At 49.2% G+C, this 20,664-nt stretch overlaps 2 protein-coding genes and 1 long non-coding RNA gene across 3 annotated transcripts in view; all 3 read right to left on the bottom strand.

Moving 5' to 3' along the window:
* Positions 1–1,572, bottom strand: part of LOC123054110 (uncharacterized) — a 4,932-nt gene extending 3,360 nt beyond the window's left edge. Inside the window, exon 1 of the long non-coding RNA XR_006426050.1 lies at positions 72–1,572. This is a non-coding gene — a long non-coding RNA (uncharacterized lncRNA). The remainder of the gene's footprint in view (positions 1–71) is intronic.
* Positions 1–2,101, bottom strand: part of LOC123054109 (protein FATTY ACID EXPORT 4, chloroplastic) — a 7,681-nt gene extending 5,580 nt beyond the window's left edge. The window contains exons 1-2 of the mRNA XM_044477799.1: positions 1,743–2,101; positions 1,582–1,646 (exon numbers count right to left, since the gene is read on the bottom strand). Coding sequence (XP_044333734.1) covers positions 1,582–1,646; positions 1,743–1,950 — 273 coding nt within the window. The 5' untranslated portion in view covers positions 1,951–2,101. The remainder of the gene's footprint in view (positions 1–1,581; positions 1,647–1,742) is intronic.
* Positions 2,102–16,208: 14,107 nt separating this feature from the next.
* Positions 16,209–19,017, bottom strand: LOC543237 (1-aminocyclopropane-1-carboxylate synthase). Its single transcript, XM_044477797.1, has 4 exons — positions 18,623–19,017; positions 18,395–18,526; positions 18,072–18,232; positions 16,209–17,596 (listed from the first exon to the last, which is right to left on the bottom strand). The coding sequence occupies exons 1-4, from the start codon at positions 18,782–18,784 to the stop codon at positions 16,591–16,593; spliced, it is 1,461 nt and encodes a 486-aa protein (XP_044333732.1). The 5' UTR covers positions 18,785–19,017; the 3' UTR covers positions 16,209–16,590.
* Positions 19,018–20,664: the final 1,647 nt, after the last annotated feature.

Raw genomic sequence — 20,664 nt, 5'->3', positions numbered from 1 at the left:
GCAAGCTACACTGCTGGATGGAAGAAAGAGGAGAGGGGGGAAGGGGGGGGAAGAGAGGGCGGGATTCATACTTTGATGTGGTGCTGATCTGCTGGAAGAGGGTTGCGCCAGAGGAGGATGGGGAGGAGCTGCAGCCGGAGCGGAGGGGGAGGAACTGTGGCTGGAGGGAGGAGGCTGGCGGCTGCCGCAGATCTGAGGAGGAAGCCTCCGTCAATGGTCCAGAGAGGAGACAGGAGAGACCTCTCGCGTTGATTCACTCTCTCTTTCCCCTTCTCATAACTGGTTGCACCTGAACCAATGTTTCCCGCGCCTGTGTTCCCGCCCAGGTCAGTTTTCCCGCCTGCAATCTCTGTTTCCCTGCCTGACAAGCTAAGGCGTCTGATTTGGTCTGAGGCGTGCAAGGCGGACGCTTCAGACGCCTTACAGCCTAAGGCGGACGCCTTATGCAACTGTCTAAGGCAAGGCCGACGCCCTGAGCCTGGAGGGCGCCCTGACGCCTAGGCGTCGCCTAAGCGACGCCTTACGGACGCCTTAAAAACATAGCTACAGTGTATAACATATACATCTCTCTTTTTATGTATGGGCACATAGTGGTAATATCTCGCAGCGAGGTGAATCCGGCTAGTTTCAACTATTTGTTTTTCTTGCGTAGAAATTCCAAACAAGAAGAAAAATTGGCATGTATTGCCAAAGAATTGTATGCTACAATGATTCTTCTTTAGTACCACTTCCAGAAGTAGGATCACGTCATCAGAAAGAAAATTAAAGTTATTCTAATAATGGTCGAAATGGAAGCGGGAAAATCCCTGTGTTTCCTAGGAGAATTTACTAATGTTCCACTGTGTAGGAGCTGTCATGCCATTGGATTTCCTAAATCCATCTACATTACCAGATTATGTTCCAAAGTGCTGAAAATTCAATTCGCCATGCCAGGCAAGACAAAACAAAGTCATCTCAAACTTTGCTTACCCTCGAACAAACTACAGGTTGACTGAGATTCAAGTCACCTTTAGCGCACCTAGAAATTTCAGTCCTCTCCATCTTACAATCCACACGTTCCACTACTGACTTGCAGTCCAAGCTCTTATACGTTCCAGCCCAACAATAAGCATATTTTGACTCCAATTTTCCATTGAAACTACCAATGTCGTTTAAGCGTAGTAATTGATTTAACTGTCTCTATAATTACAATTATTCTATGCAGCGAGTGCTATGAATTTCGTCACCACTTGATATCTTTCTACAAGATTGCACACTAGACCCAGCAAACAAAAGAGAAGGTGCAGAAATTAAAGGTCGAATAGAGATTCCAATAGTCATCCGCACGCCTAGAAAAATCCATTCCACTGTCATTGCAGTCCAAGTTCTTGTAGGTTTCAGCCGACATTAAGCATATGCTGTCTCCAACTTTCCAATAAAACTACCAATTCGGTTTAAGTTACTATAGCCGTCTCTGTAATAATTGTATGCTGTGAGTGCTACTAATATCGCCACCGCATTTGGTACATAATCTACAAACTAGACCCACAAAACAAAAGCGAAATGTATACAAAATGCAGAGAATGTTCGAGGTCCACTCACGAGGCCCATGAGCGCAGATCCGGAGGCCCCTCCAAGGATGGAGCCTTTACTCCCCGACCGCGCATCTACGCAAAGCGATAAACGGAAATCAACGGTCAAAGAAGAAGGAAATCACGATAGCAAATGCGCATTGCGTCATCACAAGACCGGACCGCACGTACATGCGAACGCGCCGCCGCCCACGAGGAGGGCGCCGTAGGCGGCGGACACGGCGGGCGCGATCTCGGACACCGAGGCGCAGCGCAGGACCGCGCGGCGGCGGCGGCCGCCGCCGCCAGGGCGGGCCACAGGAGGCGGCGAGGAGAGGGAACGGAGGGAGGCGGGAAGGTGGAGAGGGCGGGAGGTGGCGGCGACCAGGGTCGACGTCATTTTCTCCGGCGACGGGGCAGTCGCTGTCGACGGACTCGGGGGACTGGGATGCGGTGACGTGTGAGGCCGTGGGGGGTTCTATCGCTTTCCGCTACCACTATCCGGGAGGGCCGGGGTTTGTCCGGTCTGCAGTCGTAAAGGCGACGAGGCCTTTTGCATTTCGGGGAAGGAGAGAGTCAGAGAAGATTGTGTTTTGTTTCTGAACTCTGATGCGATCCGGTGCACGTTTTAGTTGATGGGTTTTTGCACGCACGGCGCGGTCCAAACTTGCGACCTTTGGCGTTTGGTCCAGTTTCTTCTTCTTGTTTGGTTTGACGGGTAAATTTGAAACGAGATACGTGTTTGGAACAGCGCGCGTTTGACGTCAAAGCCTATGCAGATGCAGCTGACCCACTTGGCAAAAGGAGAGAGACATGCCGAATTGGGAGGAGTGCTTTTGAAATCTTATTAAGGTCGTTGTCTCGTGCAGATATGCGGCTACAAGCATGGTCAAGATGACTCAGTCTTGTGTGACAAAATATACTTAGATAATTAGATCTTCCCATGCCTGCTTTTATCGTGGTTAATAATGACTTATGTATAACAAATCAGACCAACCTTCCCAAACTCCATCCATCCATCCTCGTGGTTGGAGGGCTAGCGCTGGTGTTAGAGTAGTCATTATGGTATACGACTTCTAGTCCAAGTCAGTTTTGTACCCCTACCCCAAGTCGGTTTGTACCCTCTTATATACTCTTGTATGCCGCATCAAATCATCAATAAGAAACAGTTTTATTCAGCTTTCATGGTATCAGATACCGGTCCCAGGGTTTAGGGTATGGCTCCGCCTTCGAGCGCCGGGCCGCACTCATCGCCAAGGCTGCCAACGCCGCGGCCGCTTCTCTCTCGGCCCTTACCATAGCTCCACAAAACTACCCTGCACCCATCCTCGCCGCACCAATATCTCTTACTGACACAATCTCCGACGTCAGCCCCTACATCCCCATAGTCTTGATCTCGCCGCCCACAACTACTACCATTCGAGACATCTCTTCGATCTTCACCTCGGCCGCTGCAACCTGCGCTCGCATGTCGCCGCCAACTGTCTTCCCCGCCCCGACGATCCGCAATGGTTGAAAGACGATCTCGCGATCGTCCAGTGGTTCTACACCCGCATCACCACCGAAATCTTCAACATGCTCGATTACGACGGCGCCACCGCTGCCAACATCTGGCACTCCCTCCGTCAGCTCTTCCAAAGCAACACCGACGCTCGGAAAAACGCTCTCCACACCGAGCTTCGCAATATGGTGCAAGGAGACGCCCCGGTGAACCTGTTCTGCCAGCGCGTTAAGACCATTGGTGATGAGCTCCGCGAACTCGACGATACAGTTAGCGACTCACAGCTAATCAATATCGTCGTCGTCGGCCTCAGCGAAGACTTTGACAAGCAAGCCTCGTTCATACCGATGATACGGCCCCCTCCTACCTTCGCTGAAGTTCGTTCCTTGCTACAACTCGCGGCAGAAACACAAGCTCGCAAGGACTCTCGCCCCAAGGTCTTTCATGCTGCGGCTCATCCTCCTCTGCCGTCTACACCAGCGCCGCCTTCCAGGCCGGCTCCTGCCGCCGGGCCGTCCGCATCGTCATCTGTTGAACCGCCCCCAGGCTGGCGTCCTAGTCCGAACTACCGCGGCAAAAACCCTATCTACAGGCCGCCGTCGACTCGTTCGGTTCCGCCTACGACATCACCAGCACCGAGTCCTGCACCACCCACCAGTGCTCCATCTGCGGTTTCATGACGGCCTCCTCATGATCCTTGGACGGGGCTTGTTCAAGCATGGCCCATGCCCTGGTCCGCCCCGTCCACCCTCGGTGCTCCGCCGGCATACTCAGGTGCCTGGCAACCCGGCCTTCGGCCGCCTACTGGTGCTCCCGGGGTTCTCAACCCCCGACAGCCGGCCAATGCCTATCACGCCGCCCCGACGTATGCTCCTTATGGTCATTACAGCACCGATGGCGGCACCTACTACACACCTCAGCCGGTCCTGCTCCCGACGCCACCCCCACCACAGCCGGCCAATGCCTACTACACTCCCCAGCCGGCCCTACTGTCTTCACCATCGTATCCGTCGGCACCGCTTCCGACGCCACCCTCACCTGCGACGCCGAGCTGGGATCAAGCTGCCTTTCTCCAGGCCATGAATAACTTTGCTGCACAAGGAAACTCAGGTGCGGATTGGATCTTTGATTCAGGGGCCTCTAGTCATATGCCTGCATCTAGTAATTGGTTATCTTCTTGCACTAAATCTCCTTTCCCTTCCATTATCCTTGGAGATGGATCATCTATTCCTATATATTGTGTTGGTCAGGCTCAACTTCCCTCTTCCACCAAACCTCTTTTACTTCGCGATGTTCTAGTTGCACCCGCCCTCATTAAAAATCTTATCTCTGTTCGCCAATTTACTTGCGACAATCTAGTTTCGGCTGAATTTGACCCTTTTGGTTTATTCGTGAAGGATTACCTGACCAAGGCCGAGATCGCTCGCTTCAATAGCTCCGGTGATCTTTATTCTCTTAATGGAGTTCCTGCCGCCATCCCTCCAACATCCATGCTGGCCTCCGTCGATCTCTGGCATCGTCGCTTGGGCCATCCCAACCCCGCCGTCTTAGCTTCTATGCTTAGTGAATTTACCATACCATGTCATAGGGACTCTCATAATTATGTGTTTTGCGAGTCTTGTCAATTAGGCAAACATGTGCGTCTTCCCTTTAGTTCCTCTAGTTCTTGTAGCACTTATCCCTTTGAATTAATACATTGTGATTTATGGACCTCTCCCATTGCAAGTGTTTCGGGTTTTAAATACTACCTTGTTATCCTAGATGATTTCACCCACTTTGTCTGGACTTTTCCTCTACGCAACAAATCCGAGGTCCATTCTCTTTTCCTTAATTTTCAACGCTATGTGTCTGTTCATTTCTTCCTCCCAATTCGCTTTATCCAATGTGACAATGGTCGCGAGTTTGATAACATTAAAAATCGTACTTTCTTCTTACAACATGGCATCCTGCTTAGGTTCTCATGTCCCTACACCTCCCCTCAAAATGGTAAAGCAGAACGCTCTCTTCGCACCCTCAATGATATAGTTCGCACTCTCCTCATTCAATCATCTACGCCTCCCAAGTTTTGGGCTGAAGCCCTACCCATGGCCACCTTCCTTCTAAATATTCGACCTTCCAAAACTAAACCCAACACTACTCCCTATTATTCCCTCTTTCTTTCCCACCCCGACTACTCCGCGGTTCGTGTTTTCGGTTGTCTCTGTTTTCCCAATGCCTACGCCACTTCTGCAAATAAATTGTCACCACGCTCTATCCCATGTGCTTTTCTCGGCTTCTCTGACGAGCACAAAGGCTATCGCTGTCTCGACCTTCACACCGGACACGTTCATGTCTCTCGTCATGTCACGTTTGCTGAGCACATTTTTCCTTTCTCACAACGCACTACTACACCATCCAACACCCCTAGCTCCGCAAACATCCCCTCTCCCCGTCCTTTCCAACTATATACTCCCCTACCTGCCGAACACAACTTATCACCACCACCATTAACACCCACCATAGCCAATCCCAACCATACACTCACCCCACCCGAGACGTCCCCAACACCCCCGACCCCTGCTCCCTCCCCAACACCCCGGCCCCTACTCCCACTCCACCACCCAGCCCTGCTCCCACTCCACTACCCAGCCCTACTCCTTCGTCCGACTCTTCCGCCGCGCCGGACTCACCAGTACCCACCTTACCCCTCGTGCTATTCCTACAGCAGCCCCGATTAATGATCATCGCATGCGTACTAGGGCCAAATCAGGATTTCATCAACCCCAAGACCGCCTAAACCTTCATACCTCCGTATCTCTCACTTCTCTTCCAAAGAATTACAAAACTGCTCTACTTGATCCCAATTGGGCCGCTGCCATGCAAGAAGAATATAATGCTTTACTTCAAAACAACACCTGGCAACTTGTTCCTCGTCCTCCCAATACAAATATTGTTTCTGGCAAATGGATTTTTCGCCAAAAGTTCCACTCCGATGGGAGCCTCTCACGATATAAAGCCAGGTGGGTTTGTCGTGGCTTTTCTCAGCAACAAGGAATTGATTACGAAGAAACCTTCTCTCCTGTTGTTAAACCTAGCACCATTCGCACCGTTCTTAGTGTTGCTGTCTCCTCTTCATGGCCCATTCACCAACTTGATGTTAAAAATGCTTTCCTCCATGGTTCCCTTCAAGAAACTGTCTACTGCCAGCAACCTCTGGGTTTTGAAAATCCATCCTTTCCAACTCATGTATGTCTTCTTTAGAAATCTCTCTACGGTCTTAAACAGGCCCCACGAGCTTGGTTTCAACGCTTCTCCTCCTTCATTCAAACAATAGGCTTCACTCCATCTCTCTCCGACACCTCTCTTTTTGTGTATCATCAAACTTCTGACACTGCCTATTTACTTCTCTATGTAGATGATATCATTCTTACCGCCTCCTCTCAAAAGTTCTTAGATCATATTGTCTCTCTTCTTAGATCTGAATTTTCTATGACTGACCTAGGACTCCTTCATCATTTCTTAGGCATTGCTGTTGTTCGAGATTCCTCCAGCCTTTTTCTTTCCCAACGCCAGTATATTCTTGATCTTCTTAATCGTGCTGGTATGCTTGACTGTTAATCATCTCGCACTCCTGTCGATACTAGTTTTAAACTTTCGGCTACCGGTGAACCCTTTTTCGATCCTACTCTCTATCGTAGCCTAACAGGTGCTCTCCAATATCTCACCATTACTCGTCCTGAAATCTCTTTTGCTGTTCAACAAGCATGTCTCTATATGCATGATCCCCGGGTTCCTCACTATAATCATGTTAAACGCATTCTTCGGTATTTAAAATGAACTCTCAATCATGGTCTCCACCTCAATAATTCTTCTCCAAACTCGCTTACCGCATACTCTGATGCAGACTGGGCTGGTTGTCCTGACACTCGAAGGTCCACTTCCGGTTTTTGTGTTTTTCTTGGTAACAATTTGATTTCTTGGTCTTCGAAAAGGCAGGTTACAGTCTCACGTTCGTCGGCCGAGGCTGAGTATCGCGCTGTGGCACATGCCGTTGCAGATACAATCTGGATTCGGCAGTTACTCTCCGAGCTACACAGGCCTATTGAGCAGGCCACTATTGTCTACTGTGACAACATATCAGCAGTCTACATGACCAGCAATCCAGTTCAACACCGACGCACAAAGCATATTGAGATTGATATTCATTTTGTTCGTGAAAAGGTTGCTCTTGGTCAGGTTCGGGTGCTTCATGTTCCCTCTACGGCTCAGTTTGCTGACATTTTCACCAAGGCACTGCCTACTAAGCCGTTTCAAGATATCTGTTTCAGTCTCAACGTCGTCGAGCCTGCCGTTGATACTGCGGGGGGATGTTAGAGTAGTCATTATGGTATACGACTTCTAGTCCAAGTCAGTTTTGTACCCCTACCCCAAGTCGGTTTGTACCCTCTTATATACTCTTGTATGCCGCACCAAATCATCAATAAGAAACAGTTTTATTCAGCTTTCAGCTGGTACCCCTTCTCGTACGGAAGGGCATTGATCCACTAAGGTTTCTCGTGCCCCCTGTCGGCGGCGCCGCCGATCTGCCTTGTCTCATGTGGCCTTGGGGCTACGGAGGCGCGGTTCCTTGCCGGCGGGAGGGTTTAGTTTAAATTTTATTAGGGTTTATGTCTTACTCGAACAAGCGCATTTCTTGAGAACTTTTTAGGTCAGAGGAAAAATAAAGGTTGAAGGGCGTCGAAAAGGGGTGGCCAGGGGCTCCATGCGGCCCGGGGGTGCGTGGAGGCCCAGTGGGCCCCCTCCGACCTATCTTCTGGCTCCTGTCTTCTTTTTCTTCTGAAAGAATTTCTAAAAAAATTCTTGGTATTTTTGGAGCTCGAGATAATTGCTTTTTATTATGATGTATTTTTTTCTCCTATTTTTTGTTGTCCGGCAATTTTCTGATAATTCCCCTTTCTGTGTGTTATATTCAGATTGAAGATAAAAAAATACATTAGAATTGAGCAATAATGTGTAAAATAGTGGTGCAAAGTGGACGTTTTAAGGGGTTGTGTGGGAACACTTGCCGCCCCCAACTAATCTCTCTCCCCCTCATTCCAATCAGTGTTTACCACATCAACACATAGGTTATATTCCATAAGATTGAATCGATAACTCTAGCAACTCTCTGATACTATCAATACGGTAGGTTAACAAGTTAAGGTGGTAATATCTGAAATTAGTAAAACGAAGTTAGAAGGAAATTTTGTGATGCTCTAAAAATACCGTACATGTTATGATGCTATTCCAGGCAAGCATTCCACGCGGATTAATTTGAAGAACCAGTCGTAATGCTTCATGACTCCAAGCAGTTTTTTACAACAGTCGATTGAGGTCAGATTTATCGGTTCTGCAATCACCTCTGACAATAAGTAATTGCTCCAGTTGGTTGGAGATGGTAGACGAATCTGTGAAGGAATACTTCCAGAAACCGCCTCCAAAGTTGTTTATGTAATAGTGACAATTGGGTGAAATAACTTATAGATGTCTCAACACTTGGGCCACAATTTTCATAACTTTGAAAGTCTTGTTTTTCTTTTAAGTTCACCCTATAGGTAAGAATGACGCACATATCGTGCATGGCAGTATTTTTGATTTATGTTATTTGAAGTAACGATAGTACAGCTCATCGTTCCAAACAAGAAACATAATCGGTTATGAGATCACCGTATTATGTTGCCTGGAGAAAAAAATGTACATAACCATGAAGATAAACAGTTAGGTAATATTAAAACTGGATTTGCCAACTATCAAAAGTTAGTAAAATGCCATTAGGTTTAAAACATTAATATCATTGAACATTACATGAGTTTCGTGGAAAGGAACTCAAATATAAAGTGCTATGGTGCACATTTTTAAATGTTGTCTCAAAAAAAATGCATCTAACCATGAGGAATAAGAGTTAGGTAATACGTATTAAAACTGGATTTGCCCAGCTAACAAAAGTTAGTCAAAATGCCAATAGATTTAAAACAATAATATCATTGTACGTTACGTGAGTTTTGTGTTAAGAAACTCAAATATAAAGTGTTGTGGTGTGTATGTTTAGCAAAATTGTATATATTTGTTGTTTTCCATCAACAAAACATTACCAGTTCAGGAATGGTGTTTCTTTTTAGTGCTAACGCCAATGCATTTTGTTTGTTACATATTTTTCTTTGAGTTAAATACACTACATGTGCCCTAACTTGTCCGGCAAGGTCAGTTTGGTGCCTAAACTTGAAAAATACACAAAAGTGGTGTCGTAACTTGTCTAAGCGCTCAAATACGGTGCCTCTAGACGTATGCCGCCGTATCAACTGCCGGTGAGGCATGCCAGCGTGTCGCTGGGCCACATGTCAGTGCCTGCGGGCGCGTTGTGAGTTGTGCGTGTAGTTTTTTTAAAATGCCCCTGGACTTTAGTTATTTTTTGCAAAAAATCATTACGGGCGCTGCATGCACACTGTTTTTTTAGGGAACGTGCCTGTACTTTAATTAATTCTCACAAAAATATAAACACAAGTTGGCATGAAGGTGCGGGTTGCCTAACAAACAAGCGGACCAAGAGGCAACACTTTGGTTTACATTTAACTGCTAGCTAGCAACTTATATGCACGATTCCACGTATCGCTTTGCACATGTTTTCTACAGCTTTTTTGAAGTGCTGCTTCGCTTTTTTTACGAGTGAAGTCCTGTTTTAATTTTGATGATACATAAATTTTCCCATATAAAAATAAAATAATCATCAATCTGCAATTATTGTTGATTTTATATCTTTATTTTATTTTCAGTATTGTGTACCTTGAAGAGATAAACATGAATTTTCTCTAAAATTTATGTGGACATAAAAAGTTGAACGTATATTAAAAATTATTCCGTAAATTTATGTATCCTCATTGAGCACCATAAGCACGAGCAATTATTGTGTATCTTCATTCTATTTTTAAAATGCACAATTATTTAAAATTGACAATATTGTATTTTAAAAACTGTTCAACGTGTATTAAATATTATTGTGTGACAATAATAAATTCTAGAAACGTACTAACATGTTAAGCGTGTTTGTAGGAATTTAAGAATAATATTACACAATATTATTTTAATAGGCATTCAACATTATCAAAAAAACATGGTGAGCATTTTCTAAAATAATATGAAAAAATGAACATGAACGTGAACGTGTATTTCAAAAACTGCTCACTTTGTTTTTAATATACGTTCAACTTTTTAATTCCACATCAATTTTAGAAAAAGTTCATGTTTATCTCTTCAAAGTAAACATAACGGAAATAGACAAAATTTCATATTGATAATTATTTTATTTTTTCACACGGAAAAAAAATTATGTATCATGAAAACTAAACAGAAACTTCACTCGAAGAAAAACAAGATAGTAACTTGGAAATAAATATAAATAAAATTACTCCAGCAAAAGCATATGCAGAGCGATACATGCAATCATCTATATAAATTGCTTGCTGATAATTAAGCGCAAACCAGACCGTGGCCACCTGGTCCGCTTGATTGTCAGGTGACGAGGATGTCACATGTTCGAATTCCCTGCACGCTCGCTTCCTGGTATTTTTTGCGAGCATTACCTAAAATCAAGGGGGATTTTTGCGAGAATTGATTAAAATCCAGGGGCATTCCTGTAAAAAACACGCGTAGCTCACAGCGCGCGTCCAGCGCCTGCAACCACTGACATGTGGCCCAACGACATGCTGGCATGCCACGCGGGCACTCGATACGGCGGCATACGTCCAGAGGTATCGTATTTGAACGGCCAGACAAGTTATGACATCATTTTTGGGTATTTTTCAAGTTTAGGCACCAAAGTGACCGCACCGGACAAGTTAAGGCATCTGTGGTGTATTTAACTCTTTTTCTTCTAATGTCAATTCTATTCAACACACTCTGTTTCTCCTGGAAGGACATGCAAGAAGTGAGGGGATTGTTAAAGTAGTCATTATGGTATACGACTTCTAGTCCAAGTCAGTTTTATACCCCTACCCCAAGTCGGTTTGTACCCTCTTATATACTCTTGTATGCCGCACCAAATCATCAATAAGAAACAGTTTTATTCAGCTTTCATGGTATCAGATACCGGTCCCAGGGTTTAGGGTATGGCTCCGCCAACGCCACCGCCACCGCCGCCGCCGCCGCCCGGCTACTTCGAGCGCCGGGCCGCACTCATCGCCAAGGCTGCCAACGCCGCGGCCGCTTCTCTCTCGGCCCTCACCATAGCTCGACAAAACTACCCTGCACCGATCCTCGCCGCACCAATATCTCTTGCTGACACAATCTCCGACGTCAGCCCCTACATCCCCATAGTTCTTGATCTCGCCGCCCACAACTACTACCATTGGAGACATCTCTTCGATCTCCACCTCGGCCGCTGCAACCTGCGCTCGCATATCGCCGCCAACTGTCTTCCCCGCCCCGACGATCCGCAAAGGTTGAAAGACGATCTCGCGATCGTCCAGTGGTTCTACACCCGCATCACCACCGAGATCTTCAACATGCTCGATCACGACGGCGCCACCGCTGCCAACATCTGGCACTCCCTCCGTCAGCTCTTCCAAAGCAACACCGACGCTCGGAAAAATACTCTCCACACCAAGCTTCGCAATATGGTGCAAGGAGACGCCCCAGTGAACCTGTTCTGCCAGCGCGTTAAGACCATTGGTGATGAGCTCCGCGAACTCGGCGATACAGTTAGCGACTCACAGCTAATCAATATCGTCGTCGGCGGCCTCAGCGAAGACTTTGACAAGCAAGCCTCGTTCATACCGATGATACGGCTCCCTCCTACCTTCGCTGAAGTTCGTTCCTTACTACAACTCGCGGCGGAAACACAAGCCCGCAAGGACTCTCGCCCCAAGGTCTTTCATGCTGCGGCTCGTCCTCCTCTGTCGTCTACACCAGCGCCGCCTTCCAGGCCGGCTCCTGCCGCCGGGCCGTCCGCATCGTCATCTGTTGAACCGCCCCCAGGCTGGCGTCCTAGTCCGAACTACCGCGGCAAAAACCCTATCTACAGGCCGCCGTCGACTCGTTCGGTTCCGCCTACGACATCCCCAGCACCGAGTCCTGCACCACCCACCAGTGCTCCATCTGCGGTTGCATGGCGGCCTCCTCATGATCCTTGGACGGGGCTTGTTCAAGCATGGCCCATGCCCTGGTCCGCTCCGTCCACCCTCGGTGCTCCGCCGGCATACTCAGGTGCCTGGCAACCCGGCCTTCGGCCGCCTACTGGTGCTCCCGGGGTTCTCAACCCCCGACAGCCGGCCAATGCCTATCACGCCGCCCCGACTTATGGTCATTACAGCACCGACGGCGGCGCCTACTACACACCTCAGCCGGTCCTGCTCCCGACGCCACCCCCACCACAGCCGGCCAATGCCTACTACACTCCCCAGCCGGCCCTACTGTCTTCACCATCGTATCCGTCGGCACCGCTTCCGACGCCACCCTCACCTGCGACGCCGAGCTGGGATCAAGCTGCCTTTCTCCAGGCCATGAATAACTTTGCTGCACAAGGAAACTCAGGTACGGATTGGATCTTTGAGTCAGGGGCCTCTAGTCATATGCCTGCATCTAGTAATTGGTTATCTTCTTGCACTAAATCTCCTTTCCCTTCCATTATCCTTGGAGATGGATCATCTATTCCTATATATTGTGTTGGTCAGGCTCAACTTCCCTCTTCCACCAAACCTCTTTTACTTCGCGATGTTCTAGTTGCACCCGCCCTCATTAAAAATCTTATCTCTGTTCGCCAATTTACTTGCGACAATCTAGTTTCGGCTGAATTTGACCCTTTTGGTTTATCCGTGAAGGATTACCTGACCAAGGCCGAGATCGCTCGCTTCAATAGCTCCGGTGATCTTTATTCTCTTAATGGAGTTCCTGCCGCCACCCCTCCAACATCCATGCTGGCCTCCGTCGATCTCTGGCATCGTCGCTTGGGCCATCCCAACCCCGCCGTCTTAGCTTCTATGCTTAGTGAATTTACCATACCATGTCATAGGGACTCTCATAATTATGTGTTTTGCGAGTCTTGTCAATTAGGCAAACATGTGCGTCTTCCCTTTAGTTCCTCTAGTTCTTGTAGCACTTATCCCTTTGAATTAATACATTGTGATTTATGGACCTCTCCCATTGCAAGTGTTTCGGGTTTTAAATACTACCTTGTTATCCTAGATGATTTCACCCACTTTGTCTGGACTTTTCCTCTACGCAACAAATCCGAGGTCCATTCTCTTTTCCTTAATTTTCAACGCTATGTGTATGTTCATTTCTTCCTCCCAATTCGCTTTATCCAATGTGACAATGGTCGCGAGTTTGATAACATTAAAAATCGTACTTTCTTCTTACAACATAGCATCCTGCTTAGGTTCTCATGTCCCTACACCTCCCCTCAAAATGGTAAAGCAGAACGCTCTCTTCGCACCCTCAATGATATAGTTCGCACTCTCCTCATTCAATCATCTACGCCTCCCAAGTTTTGGGCTGAAGCCCTACCCATGGCCACCTTCCTTCTAAATATTCGACCTTCCAAAACTAAACCCAACACTACTCCCTATTATTCCCTCTTTCTTTCCCACCCCGACTACTCCGCGGTTCGTGTTTTCAGTTGTCTCTGTTTTCCCAATGCCTACGCCACTTCTGCAAATAAATTGTCACCACGCTCTATCCCATGTGCTTTTCTCGGCTTCTCTGACGAGCACAAAGGCTATCGCTGTCTCGACCTTCACACCGGACACGTTCATGTCTCTCGTCATGTCACGTTTGCTGAGCACATTTTTCCTTTCTCACAACGCACTACTACACCATCCAACACCCCTAGCTCCGCAAACATCCCCTCTCCCCGTCCTTTCCAACTATATACTCCCCTACCTGCCGAACACAACTTATCACCACCACCATTAACACCCACCATAGCCAATCCCAACCATACACTCACCCCACCCGAGACGTCCCCAACACCCCCGACCCCTGCTCCCTCCCCAACACCCCGGCCCCTACTCCCACTCCACCACCCAGCCCTGCTCCCACTCCACTACCCAGCCCTACTCCTTCGTCCGACTCTTCCGCCGCACCGGACTCACCAGTACCCACCTTACCCCCTCGTGTTATTCCTACAGCAGCCCCGATTAATGATCATCGCATGCGTACTAGGGCCAAATCAGGATTTCATCAACCCCAAGACCGCCTAAACCTTCATACCTCCGTATCTCTCACTTCTCTTCCAAAGAATTACAAAACTGCTCTACTTGATCCCAATTGGGCCGCTGCCATGCAAGAAGAATATAATGCTTTACTTCAAAACAACACCTGGCAACTTGTTCCTCGTCCTCCCAATACAAATATTGTTTCTGGCAAATGGATTTTTCGCCAAAAGTTCCACTCCGATGGGAGCCTCTCACGATATAAAGCCAGGTGGGTTTGTCGTGGCTTTTCTCAGCAACAAGGAATTGATTACGAAGAAACCTTCTCTCCTGTTGTTAAACCTAGCACCATTCGCACCGTTCTTAGTGTTGCTGTCTCCTCTTCATGGCCCATTCACCAACTTGATGTGAAAAATGCTTTCCTCCATGGTTCCCTTCAAGAAACTGTCTACTGCCAGCAACCTCTGGGTTTTGAAAATCCATCCTTTCCAACTCATGTATGTCTTCTTCAGAAATCTCTCTACGGTCTTAAACAGGCCCCACGAGCTTGGTTTCAACGCTTCTCCTCCTTCATTCAAACAATAGGCTTCACTCCATCTCTCTCCGACACCTCTCTTTTTGTGTATCATCAAACTTCTGACACTGCCTATTTACTTCTCTATGTAGATGATATCATTCTTACCGCCTCCTCTCAAAAGTTCTTAGATCATATTGTCTCTCTTCTTAGATCTGAATTTTCTATGACTGACCTAGGACTCCTTCATCATTTCTTAGGCATTGCTGTTGTTCGAGATTCCTCCAACCTTTTTCTTTCCCAACGCCAGTATATTCTTGATCTTCTTAATCGTGCTGGTATGCTTGACTGTCAATCATCTCGCACTCCTGTCGATACTAGTTTTAAACTTTCGGCTACCGGTGAACCCTTTTCCGATCCTACTCTCTATCGTAGCCTAACAGGTGCTCTCCAATATCTCACCATTACTCGTCCTGAAATCTCTTTTGCTGTTCAACAAGCATGTCTCTATATGCATGATCCCCGGGTTCCTCACTATAATCATGTTAAACGCATTCTTCGGTATTTAAAAGGAACTCTCAATCATGGTCTCCACCTCAATAATTCTTCTCCAAACTCGCTTACCGCATACTCTGATGCAGACTGGGCTGGTTGTCCTGACACTCGAAGGTCCACTTCCGGTTTTTGTGTTTTTCTTGGTAACAATTTGATTTCTTGGTCTTCGAAAAGGCAGGTTACAGTCTCACGTTCGTCGGCCGAGGCTGAGTATCGCGCTGTGGCACATGCCGTTGCAGATACAATCTGGATTCGGCAGTTACTCTCCGAGCTACACAGGCCTATTGAGCAGGCCACTATTGTCTACTGTGACAACATATCAGCAGTCTACATGACCAGCAATCCAGTTCAACACCGACGCGCAAAGCATATTGAGATTGATATTCATTGTGTTTGTGAAAAGGTTGCTCTTGGTCAGGTTCGGGTGCTTCATGTTCCCTCTACGGCTCAGTTTGCTGACATTTTCACCAAGGCACTGCCTACTAAGCCGTTTCAAGATATCTGTTTCAGTCTCAACGTCGTCGAGCCTGCCGTTGATACTGCGGGGGGATGTTAGAGTAGTCATTATGGTATACGACTTCTAGTCCAAGTCAGTTTTGTACCCCTACCCCAAGTCGGTTTGTACCCTCTTATATACTCTTGTATGCCGCACCAAATCATCAATAAGCAACAGTTTTATTCAGCTTTCAGGGATCATACCACAGGGCCCTATTCTGACTACATGGAGTTGGAGAGCAACGAGAGCGTAAATGCGTGCAGGGTGGGGCGGGATGGGTTAGAACGAAGATTGGAGTTAGGAGGCTATTGCGGCTTAAGAAGAAGTGGTGGTGGTGGTGATGGTAGCAGTAGTAGTCGTCATCGTCATGCGAGGACGACAACAAAGTTTAACAACTCATACCGGATTGTGTTTTAATAACAAATGTAGATAAACTAAGTTTAAACTCATCACTCCTGCGGTATGTGGTACAACATGGACCTAGACAACATCAATCTTGTACCTCGGTACAAGTTTATTACAGGATCTGATCGAGAAGCCTTGATCCGATCAGACCAAACCAAACCATAAACAAAACTAAGATGATGGTAATACCATGCGTGGTCACACACGGCTTGCCCACATCGGGCGCCATTGCAACCTCCGTAAAACGTTACGCTACTACATGCTGCATTTCGCATGTCTAAACCTTCCAAAACAATCGCATGCACCCTGGCCCCATGCGTGCACCGTGCCATGCATGCATGCGATCGAAAAAAGTGTGTACGTACCAAATGTACGTGCGGCTCACTTGACCGACCGTGGCGACCGACTTAGCTGGCGGCATGGACCAGCGGAGACTGGGGGGACAGCAGCGCGGCCATGGGGCTGGAGAGCGCGTGGTACTGCGAAGCCATGGCGCCGTGGCGCTGCAGGCTGAGGTGGAGGTGCCCCCTGGCGGCCCAGCGCTGGGCCTTGGCCTTCTGCTGCTGGTGCTGGCGCACGAAGTCCCGGATCCGGCTCAGCGCCACCCCCATGGTCTCGTCGTCCATGTTGGCGTGGCAGACGCGGAACCACCCGGGCTCGCCGCAGTGGAACGACGTCCCCGGCGACACGTTGAGCTTCACCTTGCGGATGATGACCCGCCACAGCTCCAGCTCCGCCTCCGCCGTCTTCTCCCGGAGCATGCCCCGCAGGTCCATCCACGAGAAGAGCCCGGCGTTGCCGCCCAGGCACCCGATGCCGACCTCGCGGAGCCCCGACGTGAACAGCTCGTGCCGCGCCGCCAGCCGCCGCGCGCTCTCGCGCAGGAACCGCGCCATGAACTCCTCGTCCCCGAGCATCTTGGCCAGGAAGAGCTGCGTCTGCGAGGAGACGAGCCCGAAGCTGGACATCTTGCGCGCGCAGGCCACGACGGCGTCGTTGTACGAGTAGACGATGCCGACGCGGAACCCCGGGAGGCCGAAATCCTTGGAGAGGCTGTAGGCGATGTGGATGAGGTCCCGGTCGGCGCCGGGGGCGTCGCGCTCGATCACCTCGGCGATGCTCACGTACTCCGGCTTGGCGAAGACCGACCCCGCGTAGATCTCGTCGCAGATGAGGTGCACGCGGTGCTCCGTGGCGAAGGTGGCGAGCATGGCCAGCGTCGCCCGGTCCGCCGTCGTGCCCAGCGGGTTGGACGGGTTGGTGATGAGGATCCCCTTGACGCGGACGCCGTTGCTCGTCGCGCTCTCGTACGCGGCCACGACGGCCTCCCTGGTGATCCTGAAGTCGTTGGAGCTGTGGCACTCGATCGGCAGCAGCTTCACTCCTGACCTCCAGCAGCAGTCGCGGTCGAATCTGTGATCAGAAATGAAAGCGCATACGTCAGGCCTGATGAAACAACTCGTCGCGTGCATGCATGCGTACGTTGTTGCGCTATGTATCTTTACTCCATTTGAATTTTATTGGTCATCAATTGACCGTGCATGGGTCAGAGACGTTAACATGCATTAACCAAAAAGTCACCAAAGACCAGACCGGCTGCTGAATGCATGCTAGATTGCACGATTCAACTTGAAGACATTAAGCCAAAAACTTGGATTTGATTTTATCACGGAGACTGAAAAGCTGTCCGCCTTTTCGTCTGGAAGGTTAGTTATTCCTCGTTGACACTAGATTAGTCTTGGGAGCCCAAAATGATTTTCCTGACAACTACTACATGTTGTCTAAGTTTTGACCCGATTTTCCGGGTCTGTGATTGACTTCTACGTGCACGAGAGGTGGACATGCACCGAATTCAGTTGCTGTCAAGGGGTTGACGAAGCATGCGTACCCTGGGTAGTAAGGCGTGGGCACGAGGAAGGCCTCGCCGGGGTTGGCAAGGCAGAAGGCGAGCGTCTCCTGCGCGCCGGTGGCGCCGCCGCTCATCACGACGCGATCCGGGTCAAACCTGGCCTTCCACCCCCTCACCTGCCCCATGAACTGGGCCATCGCCTGCAACATCAGACACAATCGCATATTGGTTAGCAAAAATGGTCCGTCAGGGCGCTGCTCCGTCGCTTTCGCACTCGTCAGCAGCTATCTTATCATTAGTTTTGTCCAATGGAATCGCCGGCCAGTTTGTCATATTTGTGCTGGTGGGTGCTGCGAGCTCACCTGTCTGAACTCCGGGAGGCCGTGGTAGTCCTGGAAATTGGCGATCCTCTTGAACTGCGAGGCGCCCTCCGCCGTGCAAATGGACGCCTCCGGGTGGGCCTTGCTCCACTCCTCGATCAGGTCCAGCGAGAGCTGCAGCACCGCCGATGGTTAGCTTCGTGCTTAATGGCGAAAAATGGACAAGAAATATTACTGCTGTGTTAAACAAGGGACAAGAATAGCGCGTACTTGGTTCTCGGCGAGGCCCATCTGGATGACGCCCCCGCGGTTGTCCTGCGGGTGGAAGGGGTTCATGTCGTACGCCTTCCACCCGTCGAAGTAGGACGAGTTCTCGCCGTGGCCGTCGCCGGCGGCCATCCTCGAGAGAAGCTCGGCGGATCTGCTTGCCATCTGCGCTCTCCGGTTTCCGGGGATCTGGTAGCTAGCTGAGTAGAGACAGAGACAGAGGATTGGAGAGGCCAAGAATGTTATGCGCTAATCTAATCTAGCTGATGAAGCTTCTTGAGCTTGCTAGGGAGATTGGTGAAGCTTCTTGAGCTTGAGCTGGCGAGGGAGGGAGATGAATGGGTAAGCTGCTCCTTGGTGCCTATTTATAGATTCGTGGCCGCTGCCGCTGGCGCTGCCCATGGCGCGGTAGACGCAGGTCAAGGGACAGCACTCTGCCTCCCGAGAAAGAAATGGGACGGCGCTTTGGCATATACGCGCATGGTGGGGAAGAAACTTCCGTGAAAGGGAGAGCAGGTGGAGCCGAAGATGCGGCAGCTAGCTGGGCCAGATGGCGACCTCTCAGGACAGGCCCGGCCCGGCCAGCTGACAATGGCGATAATCAATTGGCTAATTGATCTGGGAAGGATATATGTGATCCAAGGCGACGTGACTTGACGATGGACGTGCGGTCGTAATTTTTGAAGCTTGCGCAGTACCAACAGGTGAGCGCGCCCATGTGGGGCTCGGAGAAAAAACCCCGTCCCGTCGCCGGCGATTCGATCTGCGGCGTGCGGGCTCGCGACTTGGCCGGACGACGGATGGGGACGGCAGTATCGTCAGCTCGATGGGTTGAGTTGGTCAAAACGAGAGCTGGCGCAGCCGGCGCGAGCGCCATCGGCGGTTGGAGCTCGTGTTGGACGGGGCGAGGACTGACCAGCAGGAAGGGTGGAACTCGGTTCGACCACCGGCGTCGTGCTGCCTGCCGCCCACGATAAATTCGGAGGGTTCGAGAAAGCAGCAGTTAATTTTGCCGTGGAAATGCTTGCAGGAATGAATCTGCCTCGAAACTGGTACTATGCAATTTGGCCGCAACGATCAAACTATCCCTCCTCCAAGCTCTAGTGTAGTGTCAAAAAACCTTTTATATTATGAGACGGAGTTTGATTTTCTGTGTTTTGTCTGTACTTTTGGTCGACCGTTTTAACTCTTTTTGCGACTATATAAACTCGAAACAGATCGCACCGTCGCGTCCTGAATGAACTAATCCGGCTGCTAGCTTGTGTGCAAATAAACTAAGTAAACTAAGCTTGAGTGGTCGCACACCAACCGAACCGAATATATGTGCACGCACGGAGGCACATAACACAGCGCAGAGGCAGAGTTTTGGTCGTGTGGCGGTGCGCGTATGTTTGTGTCGTTCCAATCAATCAACGAGAAAGTGATACTACGTTTTTGTCATATTTGCACTTCCGTGTGGCGGTGTCCAAGATCTCCAAGAGTTGCGATGCAACTGCATTACCACCTTGTTTGGTGTAACGATTGTTTCTCCTCGCCTGCCCCTCGCGGATGCAAGAAAGGAGTTTTGAGGCCGACAACTTGGCATGGAAGTCGCCGAGGTAGGTTCGATATTTATTTTTCACATGACATGAGTAGTCAACTGGCCAAAACAGCTTGATGGCTAAGCTCGTAGTGTACGTGGTGGTTGCCCAAAGCAATTCGTGGCCAATTTGGGCACTGCGGTAACCACATTGTTTGCGCGCCAAGCCAACAAAAAGGTGCTAAACATTGTGATCGTGCACAATACTGGCACCACGCATGTGCTGTGACGGTGCTAGTACAAGGACATGCAAAAGCGAATCCAACAAGATCATTTTTTGGCAAGAAGGTCCATGTTATACATGAACCACGTAGTACTAAATCTACAGTGGCAGGCTCCATGTAAAAATAATTTACAGTGGCAGGCAGTGGTACTTTTTTTTTGCGGGGAAAGTGGCTGGCAGTTCATAACTGTGAGAACGATCAAACACACCGGTAAACGCTACACCCGTGACAGGTCCAAAAAT

Source organism: Triticum aestivum, chromosome 2D (assembly GCF_018294505.1).
Source record: "Triticum aestivum cultivar Chinese Spring chromosome 2D, IWGSC CS RefSeq v2.1, whole genome shotgun sequence".
Taxonomy (NCBI): Eukaryota; Viridiplantae; Streptophyta; class Magnoliopsida; order Poales; family Poaceae; genus Triticum; species Triticum aestivum.
This window is presented reverse-complemented; position numbering and strand designations above follow the sequence as displayed.